At 40.8% G+C, this 14,747-nt stretch overlaps 1 protein-coding gene across 3 annotated transcripts in view; it reads right to left on the bottom strand.

Moving 5' to 3' along the window:
• The window catches only part of LOC133987135 (paired box protein Pax-7-like), a 59,835-nt gene that overhangs the window by 21,510 nt on the left and 23,578 nt on the right, over positions 1-14,747 (bottom strand). For all 3 annotated transcript variants that reach the window (XM_062426384.1, XM_062426385.1, XM_062426386.1), the window contains exons 5-7: positions 8,807-9,006; positions 1,789-1,954; positions 970-1,166 (exon numbers count right to left, since the gene is read on the bottom strand). In XM_062426384.1, coding sequence (XP_062282368.1) covers positions 970-1,166; positions 1,789-1,954; positions 8,807-9,006 — 563 coding nt within the window. The remainder of the gene's footprint in view (positions 1-969; positions 1,167-1,788; positions 1,955-8,806; positions 9,007-14,747) is intronic.

Here is a 14,747-nt window from a genome sequence, read left to right as displayed (position 1 = left end):
AATGACTGACTACTGGAAGATCACAGCCAGGGGGGCCACCAGGGATTTTGGGTCCCATGAAAAGACATCACACTGGGCCCCACCACCAAGAACAGAACCCACCAACCATGCACAATTACTGTAACCAGAACCCAACCGACCCATTCACCTGGTGTGTAGGCAGGACTGAACCATTTCATGTAAATAGAGGATGACATTTTTGATCCATGGAGGTTTTATGTGTGTAAAAGAAGTCCATGATGTATAATTTATGCGGGAATTCATGGGCAGGGTGAGCGGGGAAAACACTACTGTGCATAGTCAGTGGGCCACACAACACCAGGATGAGCAGAGGCTGATATGTTGAATGACCACCTACCTGTCAAACTATTCAGTACCATTCTGCTTTTCCTTTCATCAATCATAAGTGTGGTTGCTCACAACATTATCATAACAGCATGATGGATATGTTGACCAAGACTTTCTCTTCCATGTGCCGGTCATTGTTTATAGTCTGAGTAGCAGCTTAATTCATCTCTATAAACAGATATATCCATATCAGTGCAGATAAATTAAAACAAAAAGCTAAATCACTGTCAGATGGTTCTGAGATTGCAATCCAGCCAATGTGCCTCTTTTTCTCTCCACACAGACTGTTTTCCTGCATGCAAACCAAAGCCTGCTCAAATGTGATTGGTCGATAGTACTCAGGCTACAAATGAAAACCAGAATGCTTACAGTACCAAAATCTTGTCCTGTTGGCTTTCATATCTGTTCTCTGCACTGAACACAGAGACATTAAAGTGACTGTCCAAACAACCCAGCTGACCTAAATAACAGAGGTTCTTGCTGGGATCACACTGATGTATAACTGTCCAACACTGATGAGGTACATGTTTAATTCTATCTACTTGACTTCATGACTGAGCTAATGTTACTATGAGTGCACATCCTGGTGTATAAATATCATAGCAGTCCAGCAGGTGTTACCTGTGGGGAGAGTCCGTTGCTGACGGGGTTGACATGGTTATTAGGTGCAGAGCTCATAAAGGAGTCGGAGTAGCTGGAGAAGCCATGGCGGTTGGAGGCCAGACCGTATGCCGAGCTGCTGTCAGTGCTGGACAGACCACTCTGGTGCATAGTTGATGGAGGTAACGGCTGGGGGCGGTGAACTGTACCGCCACCGTCTGTAGAACAAAACACAACAGCACATAGATAAGAAGCACCTACAAAGAGATGATCACAGTATAATACTGTATGGTAATCCTTTATGTTTGTATGGTTGTCCTTCATGTGCATTTTTTCCTGCTTTTACATAATATTATAACATTTTTGTATTTTATATTTTGCCACAAAAAAGAAAAAAAGTTGTGATATTTGTGGCTTCCAGTTAATTAAGCTGCAATGATCAATTAATTGCACTTTACAGGCCAGACAGAGCTAATCTTGACTGTGTCTCAATCTGTCACAACTTGTGATAATCCATTATCCTATCTTTCAGCAATATGGTGCAAACCAAACATGGCTGTTGCATACAACTGATCAGTCCTATATTTAATACTGCAAAAATTATGTGCATTTCACTCAACCAGTTCACACAGCATGGATAGTTATGTGAAAGTAATATTAGCAGAGTTGATGTATGGTGTCGCTGCATCATTGCTCCCCAAAGTAAACTCCAGCTCTGCACAGCAGGGAGTGATGACAATAAATAAGCGACTCATTCTCTCCACCACCATCATCAAAACACCACATGAGGGTTTATGTTTTGGAAGTATCTTTTGGAGCTTAGAATGTGATGTGCTCTACCTTGGGACAGAGTGTTGGTTTGGTAGCTGGACTCTGGCAGCTGGTATGTAGGAAGTGTTGGCATCCCTGTGGGAGGAAATCCACCCGGCAACAGGTGGTTGAATGCTGCTAGCTGATTGGCTCCGGCTTGTTTTCGCCACCTGGCCCTTCGATTGCTGAACCACACCTGAAACAAACAAACAAAGAAAAAAAGAAAACGAAAAAGAAACTGAAGGTTAGTCATTCATTTTATTAGCAGGCAGCTTGTGTCATATGCTATGTTAGTGTCACAGTCAGAGGAAAAAGCTGCTTCTTTGGGACAATTTTGACTTGAAGTTAGTGAACAGTTAAATGCAACTGGAAATATGTAGTGCACAATATGGAGCTGTCTCAGCAGCACATACATCCACTGATGGGTGGGGATGGGTGTATTCAGTAGTGAGCTCTTTATGCACCCTTAATTTATTCAGCAAAATATACAAACAAAGTTAGATACGACTAACGTACATGAAACAATGACAGAGAGCTGATTATCAAAAACAATACATACGTTCAAACGTGTACAAATGTAAGTATATAATAAAACATATATATAACATAGTTGCACATAAATAAATAAATAGACAAGAGATGAAAATAAAATAGAGGAAAAAAAACATACATTTCTTTAAGCAACCTTAAAGTCCGTGTAAAGTAAGAATAAATATGTGTTCTAAGTTTGATAACCAAAGAAAGGTGTGTTGTTAACCACCCTGCCAAATATATGAAATTAGGCTTCAAAAAAACAGAAAAAAACTAGCCTCTGTCTCTGCTCCCAAACGCTGTGGGAGTGCCCGCCGAGTCCGCTAAAACCCCGCCCCCTACCAAGTGTCACCTGTCAATCAAAATCACCACCTCTACCAGAAACATGGACGCTACGTCTGAGAGCTTTCTGCTGCTAACTCAGCTGTTAGCTCGGCGGCTAACTCGGCAGCTAACTCAGCTAACTGGCTAACTGTAGACTGTAGTAGTAGTAGTGTGCACTGAATGTATTTATACCTCTACAGCAGCAGGGCCGGGTTTATGCTAAACACTCCACAATTCAAATCTAAATGGTTGAAATGCTTTTTACACCTTTTTAAGTCTTTAAGTACAGCCACCAATGATGTCACAGTGAACCTATATAACCTGGAGCACACTTTTACATCACTGTAGCAAGGTGAGAAGTTAAACACAGACAGGAGGTCAGAAGAACACTTTCAACTGTTGAGCTGCTGAGGATTTAAAATGTTTGAATATATATTTCAGTTTTACTACATCAGAAGAGTTCAAAGTTGAAATGTTAGCAGAATGCAGAAGAAAAAAATATTTTCGCAAATAAGAGAAAGAAAACGGTGTGTGTGTGTGTGTGTGTGTGTGTGTGTGTGTGTGTGTGTGTGTGTGTGTGTGTGTGTGTGCATTATATCATGTGTACGTGATGTGAGCGAGTGAGTGTGTGTGTGGGTGTGTGTGTGTGTGTGTGTGTGCATGTTATTATGTGTACATGGAGTGAGTGAGTGTGTGTGTGTGAGTGGTTAATCATGCGTTGTTCCTTATTGGCTCCAGACAGATGAATGCAGCCTCAATGGGATGAATGGAGGCCAAAGAGGAGGGAGGGGAGGCGGCAACATCCAACAGCTCAACACTGAACACATGAGCGATCAAAGCAGCCACACTTACAACCTTATAGTTAAGAAACGCAATAATTCCATTTTAATTATCAACTAAATCTAACATATAAGAAAACCAATGTTCATTTACAGCACTATAGAACAGGTCCCAGTAAGACAAACTAAAGAAAACATAGTTATTCAACATGACCTCTCTTCTCACCCAGGGTAAGAATTGTATTCATATTACAGTACTCATACACAGAATCATTAGCTGTTTGAAAGAGTTTAGAAAGAAAAAGAATAAAGGTCTAACATAAGAACTTCAATTTCAAGCACACACACGCGCACACACATGCACACGCACACACACACACACACACGCACACACCTACTTCCAAGTCCAATAAAGTGAGCCAAATCAGGCAGATTGTGAAATGACAAAAGGGTGTGTATTGCCAAAAGCTAAACGGTGCTCTTTTTCAACTCAGCAGGGCACTAATTTCCAAGTTCTTAATTAAAGCCAACTAAAAGACAGAAGCTCAGAGCGAGTATGAGCCTGTCGCTGTGCACAAAACACACTGACAGGGCTCGGCTCTGTCCGTCTGTTCCTCTGTCTCCTCCTCACACACACACACACACACACACACACACACACACACACACACACACACATAGATGAGGACACACGAGAAACTACATTTTGATCATTTGCATCATTTGAATCAGACCATACAATACCACTCACGAGTTAATAAATGAACACACACACACATATATATAGGCTACACGCACGTACATGCATACACACACACACACACACACACACACACACACACACACACACACACACACACACACACACACACACACACACACACACACACACACACACACTTCCAGAGCCTTGGCAGGAACCTTATACGTCTTTGCCTCCAGCTCTCCACCCGCCCACTTTCTCCAGAAATCCTCCTTTTTTCATTTGGAGCAAATGAAAACATGCCTTTCAAGTGGAGAAGTTCATTTGGACTCCTATTTCTGTGGAGGAGACTCAAATAATTAGAGCAGGTGTTGTAGCCCTGAGGTACTACTGCGAGAGAAGGAGAAGAAGCGGAGTCTGACTGATCGACTCAACGGTCCAGCTCCGTCTGCAGAGTTACAGTATGACTATGGACGGGACGCAGTGTAAAAGAGAAACAGTCAACCACCTTCCTAACACAGCCACAGAAAACAGCTCAGAAACCCTGACATGACTTTTCACTGGTTTATTTCATTCTTCAGTTCATTAATAGATGCACATTGTATTCCTGTGTGTGCATTTTCTTATGGATTAAATAAAAAATGAGATACAACACACAGATGTAGAGATAATATGTTAATCAGAGAGCTCTAAAGAAGCTGGTAGGTGGATTTAGTTAATGCTGAACAGAGCCAGGCTAACTGTTTCCAGTCCTTACAGTATGCTAAGCTAAGCTGCTAGGTAGCTGCTGGCTGTAGCTTGACCACACAGACATGAGAGAGGAATCAATCAATCAATCAATCAATCTTTATTTGTATAGCGCCAAATCACAACAAAGTCATCTCAAGGCACTTTACACATAGAGCAGGTCTCTTCAGGTTTAATTTTAAAGAGACCCAACATTCCCACATGAGCAAGCACTTGGGGACGGTGGCAAGAAAAAACAGGAAGAAACCTCAGACAGAACCAGGCTCAAAGTGGGCGGCCATCTGCCTCGACCGGTCATGTCCTCTTCATCATCTCCATTCTCAGCAAGAATGAGTGTATATGATGTGTTATATATGATGATAATAAAGCTTTCTATGCTATTCTTTTTCTATTACAGTATATGATCATTTTATTAGGCAACATGAAACTGAATGAGTTTCTAGACTTCTAGGTCATGAATACAGTAACAAAATATTGGCTACCATCACTTTCATAACAGTATTTGAATAAAAAAAGACAGTATTAACATCTGGGGCGACTTAAAAAACCTCAATATTGGTTAAATCTTGCCTCCCTGCTTACAGGCAGACTTTGTGTGAATTAGTGTGTGTATGAATAAGCCATCATTTTCTAACAGTCTTGTTGCTTCACTCTGATATCAGATTGTAATGTGGCCTTAAACTGACCTCTGCTTCTTTTGATTAACCCTTACATAGTGTTTGGGTCAGATTTGACCTGTTTTGACATTTGACAGCTGTACAAACACCTCATATGTCTTTTACCCTGATGACTTTTCCTAAAGTGTCCCAAAATATACAATAATGAAAATATTTTAAAATGTTATACTTTTGTATAATTGCTACAAATGTTTGTAAATTAGACCCGTATCTATTGACATGTGTTTTAGTGAAATGAATAGTTAATAGTTTTAATAAGAAGACTTGAGAGTCTGAGAGCCTACAAGACCTACAAAGCTCTCTTTTATTAAATCAGAACAAATTAAAACTCTATGAAAAAAATCCCCATCCATCATCGCGTTCTTAAAGGCAGCACTAAAAGAATGATTTAAAACAATAGTCTGTTGGTTAGACTAAACAAGACATTTTATGATGTGATGGGAAATGGTGATGGTGCATGTGAATGACCTTTGGGATTTACTGTAAAATGACTAATCTACTGTAGTCATCAGAAAAAATAACAAACTGAATAATCAATAATGAAAAGAGTTAGTGCAGCTCTACACTTAAGTCTGTAGATGACTGGTGAGGTAGTGACAGCTATGTGTGGAAGTATGCATGCACGGTGTCTGGTGTTAAGCTGCTAGTATACTGACATGCCTTAGAATTACTGGAGGAACTATCAGTGTGTGTGTGTCTGTGTGTGTGTGTGTGTCTGTGTGTGTGTGTGTGTGTGTGTGTGTGTGTGTGTGTGTGTGTGTGTGTGTGTGTGTGTGTGTGTGTGTGTGTGTGTGTGTGTGTGTGTGTGTCCAGGATGAGCAGTAAAACCTGGATAACCTGATTGAATTTCACAGCAGTAAAGTCCAACAGAACAGTGACTGAGAGCCATGAAGAGATTTGACATCAATCTCACGCTAACTCTCTCTATATAAACTATACACACACACACAGACAGCAACACACACACACACTATCACACACATGCACACGCATCTTTTTTGAGCTCCACACCCCTTTCTGTTTACAGGTGGCTTCAACTCTTTTACCTCTTCATAATCAATATTCTTGTCTCATTAAAAGCCTCCTTCTCTCCGTTTATTTAACTGTTTTTACAAAATCATTAAGTTATTTAATTTTGTAAAATGAAGACAACATTATTGAGACCATGCCTGCCATCATCAGTAAAAATGTACATCCCAAAGAATGAAACAGTAACACAGAGGCAGAATAAATGAGTGTAGAAACATATTGAATGCAGATGCTTCCGTACAGGACATGAGGGCTGTCTGAGTGGTTTGATGAGTATAAAAATGATGTGAATCATATGCTTTGGCTTTCGATCTGGACCCAGCTGTAAACCGATGGGAGATTTTGTATTAGACAGCATCCTCCTTGTAGGAGTGTGCTGTCGCTGCTTCACCGGCCAACTAGGCGCTCGACTAACCAACCAATCTGAGAGCTAAGCTGACTTCTGGAAGAAACTTTTTTATTTGACAGCCCTCTCCACATCAATAATTATGGAATATGTTGTGGAAGAATTCTGTTCATCCCTACAGCGGAGTCCCTCACTCTTGTGGCCTCTACACATTTTGTGATTTTGAGCTGTCCCAGACATAAGATGACTGCTGGAAACATGGCCATCGATCCAGAATGGTGGTCTTAGATCATACTTTGACACAAGATCACAGACAGACAGCGTGAAACTTCTGTGACTGTCAGAAATATGGAGCCAAAATCTCATAATGTGACTGCTGCTGCCACTTTTTAACAGCACATGACAAAAATCCCAACTCAAGGTCCACTTACTTGCTTTTTCTGGAGCTTTCCACTGAATCTGCCCTTATCAGCCAATGGACTTTGCTCAGTCACCTGCTCAGAAACTTTACAACTCTGAACACAACTCTCATTACATTTGACCAGTCAAGTCAGCATGGATGGGGACCATGTGATAACGTCAAAAGCTCCGGAACAAATGAGAAAGTGGACCTTGAGATTATTTTGTCAACTGTATATCCACTGTTGGTTTTTGAATATGAGGCTGAAAGCTGTCAGTGAACACAGGATGAGCAGAGTCATGCAGAGGTGGATCATTCAGAGGTCTGCAGTAAGTCTGCAGCTAAGTGGCAGAGTGAGGAATGCTTTCCATGGTGGCTGCTTTCTCACTCTCTGTTTTCCCGGGTCTTGATTGATCCACGTTGCTGTTGTGGATTAAAGCTCCCGTGAGAGAGAGAGAGACAAGACTCTTCTGTGAATTTTACAATGAGTGGTGGGCTTGAAAGTGGTGGGAAAAACAGATTCCAGCCAAGATGTTGGGGAGTGAGACATACATGAGGAATGCAGCCCCCACTCCACTGCTGAACACCTAACAGCTGTTGTTAGAGCTCTACAGTATTTTTTCTCCAGCACTGCTGGGACACTGTGGAGCTGTCAAAACCAAACAGAGACCAAAGCCATTCCATATCTGAGATGTGAACAGCTGGTTGAGCCTCCAGCATTATACTGTACGTGTGTGTATGTGAATGTTAGTTGGACTTGACATTAATGTGACATCTCGTACAACGATACAAATAAATCTAAAAGAAAAGACGGAGCATGAGGGCAGAGGAAGTGCTGGACACATGAAAACAAAATGTTTCACTGTTGACCAGTAACTCAATCTGATAAATGTTAGAAATGGTTTCCAACTGGATCTGTGGGCTGGACTGAGTGACAGAAAGAAATCTGAGGCGCTGCAGTTGTTCTTCAACAGTGACACAATTAACTAAGAATGATGAATGTATCTTTAAAGGGTCTGTTCACCCAAATTACAAAGACAGCCAGTATTTTCTCCTCCTTCTTCTGCAGACACCTCTGCTTTCATTTTCCCAGTCTTTGAGATACAGAGTCTCCAACTCAATAGATGTGAATAGGACAAATAGGACAGGGTCTTTGGTAAAAAGTTATTTCAATAATAGCTTTCTTCAGTGTGTTTTTGATTATCCAGATCAACTGGGAAAGTGTTTCTGGGAAGAGATGTTTTTTGAATGTTTTGAGCAGAACAAACTAATCATCACCAATCATCTCGTGAATCTGCATGGTTAGGTTCCAGCAGAGATGAATAAGAAGATGTTTTATTATTTGGGGGAACTCAAAACAGAGAGAAAACACAGACTTGAAGAAGGCAGTTTGCCTTAAATTCTATTTTACTACTTTTATTTTTGTTATCATGTATATGAGTGAACCCACCCTTTAAAGCATAGAGCGTTGGAGAATGGATGTACAGACAGTGAGATGTAAGTGTGTGTTACCTGAACCCGGGCCTCAGTGAGTTTGGTCCTCTGGGCCAGCTCCTCCCTGGTGTAGATATCAGGGTAGTGGGTTCTCTCAAAAGCCTTCTCCAGCTCCTCCAGCTGCTCTGCTGTGAACGTGGTTCGACTCCTGCGCTGCTTCCTCTTCAGGGGGAGGTCAGGCTCCGACTCCACATCTGACACTTCATCCATCCGACTGCCTGAACACACAGAGTACATTAGAGGTCACTTCATGTCAGCACTTTTATATTGTGAATATGTTATACAAACACATGAGATTTACTGTATGATCTGTATGTGTCACATCCCATGGTACATACAACCATGACATGTGCAGCAGTATAATAACATCATACTCTTCTTTCACAATTATCTGACATCACAAAATTGTAAAAAGATGCTAAAATGGTTGAGCGAACTGTTTTGAAATGGAATGAAATGACATTTTTGGATGAATGATAAAGACACAGAAAGTAAAAAGCATTTATTCATTCATTCTGAGGTTGGAATTTCTTTATAACCTGTTCTGATGACAGTTTTTCAATCAACAAATGACTTCTAACTCCAGCAAAGTAACACTGTCCAGTAAATCAGTGTTAGAGTGACAAACAGCTATGCTTTTAAATGAAATACAACATATTAATTCACATATACAAAATAATATGTAGCATATGTAGCCATTCAGACCAGCTGAAAAGAAAACTGGATATAATAAAAAAAAGTTCTTCACTATAAATCATATCAAAAAACAGAGGCCGAAGCCAGGAAATAACACATCCAATAATAGATCAAACAATATATCAACTCAAAAAGGAAGCAGTTGTCAGCAGTTATTAAAAGTCATCAAACCTGTCAAAATATAATACTAAGTAATCCTTAATGGACGCATCTCCAAACATCTGAAGTCAAGTGAGTGCTCAGGGCAAAAAAAAAAAAATCCTCCTGTAAACACATGTCCTCAGAGCTGCTGCAGCAGTTTGAATGTTCAATATATCTGCAAAGGATTCACTGGTGAAATGTGTTTCCATGCAATATCAACTTAAGATGATTCATGTCTTTATGGGTCTATTAAAGTTCAGTAAAGACAGTGGTTCGGTGAAATACTGAAAAAGTCAACACTGACTTGAAACATAAGACAGGACTTAGTTTAACAGATCATGTGTGGACAAACCACACATAAAAAATACTTACACCTACTTGCATAAATGTGACATTCAATAACACTAAACACCACACAGAACGGTTCTTGTGCCAAAACAAACATAAATGGCAACCAGCTACTTGTATGCAGTGCAGTTCTGGATCTGAAGACTTCAGATTAGAATCTTTACATATCACACATTATATGATTTTATCTGCTGACTGTGACTAACAACTAGGGCTGGGTATCAGTACTCCAGTACTCCTGAAATAAATCGATACCAAGTAGTATGGAATCATCTCCCGTCAAACGATACGATGCAATCAATCCTTTTTGCATCAGAGCTAGAAAATATGAGTATTTGTATGGACTTGCTCACAGCCAATCAACGCAAGCATTCTTCAATGTAATGTGACATGTGATTGGCCCACTGCCACAGCAGCTACAACCTGTCTGTGGTGGTGAAGTTGTGGTGAATTTGATTTAACGCGCTTAGCAGTTCAGCCCAAGATGCCACCTAAACGCTCTAAAGTGTGTCTACACTACACACCTGCTACACATGATAAAAGACAGAGCACTAAATGTAGAATGGGTATCAAATGAAGTACTCAGTTGGTATCGGTATCACTTTAAGGGTACTTGGATTGGTACTGGTATCATCATTTTTTAAATGATACCCAGCCCTACTAACAACCGACCCAGACATCAGTCATCATGTCCAAATCATGTTCACAATATGCTCAATAGTAATATGTGCCTCCACCTTTACTCGCGTGTTGTGTGTTCGTGTTGCTTTATGTTCAGTTGGCAACTGAGTAAACTCCATCTGACAGAGGACACATAATCCAGCCACCTATTACTCTACCTCCAAAACATATTTGGCAAAGTAAACGAGCCGTAACTTTTTATAGGGGACAGCTTTGACTGATAGTAGCCCAGAAGAAGACAGTGTGGGTTCTTAATGACTGCAGGGAAGAACAGATTTCTCACCATTGCTTATGGGGCAATTAGATGTCCATTGCAAGAAAAGACACAACCTTACTCTCATCTTTGACTTCCCCTCACAGCCAGCATCACTTCCAAGTATCCAGGCCAGAGGAGGGAAGGCAACAAGGTGTGGCCTGACGATAGACCTGATGTGCCATATCTGTATGTGTCCAGTTGATAACAAACTCAGTATTTCAGAGCCAAGCCACATCATGTGGCTGTGATAAAGAGTTAACACAGCAATAGGCATGTTCACTCAACTTCCTCCAAACACAGAGAGGAGGAGGCAGGGGAGGACGAGGACAAATGATGCTTCATATAGCATGGCCTCCGATGACTCTTCTGGAGGCTACGTGATTTTTCTGTGTGGTTATTTATATTACAATACAATTTTCCTTGTGCTTGGTAAGTACAATTCTGTATCAAAAACCTGCATATCCCAGCATCCCCCGGGGCACAGCGCTTGAGAGTTGGAGTGGAATGAGGGGTGCTAATCTCTCCAGACCACCTTGACGACATGTGTAGCACCATTCTTTCATTGTGGGCCTCGGGGCAGCCCCAGACAAACACGCTGGCAAGCTGAAAATAGTCCCAGTGTATTTATTGTGAGGCTGATTTCACTCACACACAAGGTGTGCACGCTGGCGTTCAGAAGGAGCTGTGGAAGATTATCTGATGCGCGCACATATCCATTTGAAATGAGGAATTACCGGGATCGTTGAGTAGAATATAGTACATGTATGACATCACATGACAGTCACAAGACACAACTATTGTTCAGTTTTGTGGAGATTTAAAAACTTGCGCATTTCTGACAGCTCATCAAAAAAAAGATCACAGGTCATACAAGAGGTTTTCTGATTTCAGTTCCATATGGCACAATGGAAAAATATATACAGTACCAGTCAAAAGTTTGGACACACTTTCCTATTCACTTCAATGAGAAAGTGTGTCCAAATGTTTGATTGGTACTGTAGGTTTTTACATTTCCACAAAATATAAAAGAAAGCTAAAATCTGAATCTGAAACTGACTATTAATGGTTCAAAAATATTACTGTTTGGTTGGACAATTTATATGTACTGTACTGTGCATATTACCTAAGATGAGTTAACACACAAAATTGAGGAAAAATGAATAATGTATCCAGATTGAGGTGATGTGGTAATGTATCAGCTGCTGATTAGCATTCTTAAATGACTAGTTTTCACTGAATGTTTGTAATTACAGGAGAGGATGAAAACTGTGGAAAGAAAGCTGCTGACAGACAGTAAGACACCAAAGTGTTTATTATTACGGGGAAATTAAAGGCATCCTGCCAGAGGTCTGAGACTCATATCAAAGTACTGTAATGTTAGGGAGATTTTTGTCACATGTTATCCTCCTGCCTCTCTGAGTTTTTGCTTGAAAGAAATTTGGGGAAATTCAAAAACACTTGATGAATATGTATTATAACAGCAATGAAAGAATGTTACTCAAAAAGGCAAAACTCCCCAAATCAGCCATTTGTAATAAAATCCAAAATTCAAACTGTAGAATTTTGTGCAATAGCATCCAAACTGCAAATGCTACAGCTTCCCATTGACTCTTCCTGTAACAGTGTAAAGTGCTATATAGAGAAGCAGTTACTGAAGGCTATTATATATTATATTATATTATATATAAATATATTATATTATATTGAAGTTTGTTAAGGCCCTACACTATTGGATACTCCCCTCGCTTCCCTGCCTGTCTGGGACAATGATTGGCTTGAAGTCACGTGACCATATACCCAACCCACTTTAGTGTGTTACCCATTGGCTGATGCATATCTGGATGCACATTAGTTATTTCTTGTATATTTTTTAACACTTGAATTGTTTCTGTGTTTTAAATACCCTGTTTGAATACTTTTTGTAATGTGTTTTATGATTACCCTGAAGAAGACCGCAAGCCAAAACATGTTGGTCTATTAAAGCGACTCTTACCTTTCTTTCATTTCACACAGCACTTTGAAAAAAACTTGAACAGCAACAACCCCTCCTCCCTCCTATGTCCCACCCCCGCACTCCCTTCCCCTCCGCGAACGCGCACTATATATCTATATATATACTTTTCTTTTTCACCCTGGGAGCGGCTTGAGGTGGAAGCCGTGGTCCGCTTTTGTCGGTCATTGTCAGTCACTACTGTCTGTTTACAGCTATCTCCGTGGATCATGGATGTATTATAATGCCGTGGATCCACAACAGACTCTCTTCCGGGTGGGGGGGATGCGCGCGATTACGTAATGCGGAAGGGGAAAACAGGGAGGTCGCTCGGCCAATCATATCATTCGGACCGAATGATATGATTGGTCAGAGTTTTCACTGAATATTATGAGAATGGAATGATGATTAGTTTCTATGCCTGGTGGATCTCTCTAACATTTTAGAGTGCCATTACCTTATTACTGAAAATGTGACACTAGACTAAAACTATTCCGTCGAAAAATGGCACAAAATACACCAACATGACATTATTATTAGGATTTAAAAATGAAATATAAAAATCTCTGTCAAAGACAACTTGGTGCTAGTTGGTACCAGCTTTAGTTTTGTTGCAGTTTTAAAACATGCACAGATGGATGATGTCACTGTCTGCTTGTGTAATGATCATTTTTCTATCTACATCATAATCACATTCATCTCACAATCTGACAGATTCTAAGATTTTGGATCCATCTCACACAGTGTGACATACGATGACCCTGTGGTATTCCTGCATGAGTATAGAGGCTTTAGCTAAGGTGTGTCAAATCTGGTTAGACATTAAAGATGTCTCCAAAATGGTCTCCAACAGAAATGTGCACATCTCTATTTAATATAAACATATATCTATAAATGTATTTTGGTGCAGAGAATTGTAGAGAGTGTGGGCAGACGTGGATATTTCAGGACCGTGTATTGACTTGTTTGTATATGTGTGCGTTCATTGTGTGCAGAAGTTGGTCATGTGCTGGTTGAAGTAAGACAGAAAAGCCCCATCAAACTGGCTTAGACAACTACAGGGTCGCCTCTGTAGTTTAATTAAACAAGGAATTATGGGATTAGTGCAAGGCTGCCATTACAGGCCACTGGAAGAGTCTCAGGGAGAATATCTTTTTGTATTCCCCCCCAGCTGCCCTCCTTGAAAGCTCCCGCTAGAGAATTCTCAATGGATTACATGTGGCCGCAGGACATGCTGCTGCATTAATTAAATCAATTCCTTCACCATTTTAGTCCCTGCAAAGATTTGTTTTCCTAAAAAACAAGGTAAAAAAAAACAACATATATTTATACACATGCACATCTTTAAAGAAAGCCTCCATATACAGAACATGGCTTGTTTGTTGCTGGTAGGTTGGAGGAGGGATGGAGGTGGTGGTGGTGTTAAGGGTAGAGAGAGAGAGAGAAGGGGGGGGGGGGTTGCTGCAAAGCAATTTGGCACTAACTCAGCGTGACAACACTTGAGGCCGCTGCAGTGGGCTGGGATCACTTTCCAAAAGGCACCTCCGAGTCCTCGGGGTGCTGCTGCGACGGGATGGACTCTATTTTTGTTTTCCCTCCACATGCTGCTGGATTTAAGGGAAGGCGGAGAGGGGTGGAGGTGGGAGAGAGGGAGGGGTGGCAGCGAAAATGAGGCTTCTTCGCCCTCCAGTATTTTTCTGTCTCTGACTCTTTCCTCCTCCTGCCTCTGCACGGCTTCAGCCTGCACGCCATAGAAAAACCTCCGTGAGGCTTGTTAGTTTTTTGTTTGCCTATTTTTTTCTTCTTCTTTTTACCTTCACCAACAAACCCATCACCTTATTTTCCTT

Source organism: Scomber scombrus, chromosome 10 (genome assembly GCF_963691925.1).
Source record: "Scomber scombrus chromosome 10, fScoSco1.1, whole genome shotgun sequence".
Classification (NCBI taxonomy): Eukaryota; Metazoa; Chordata; class Actinopteri; order Scombriformes; family Scombridae; genus Scomber; species Scomber scombrus.
The sequence above is the reverse complement of the archived record's forward strand: the minus strand, read 5'-3'. Positions and strand labels throughout refer to the sequence as shown.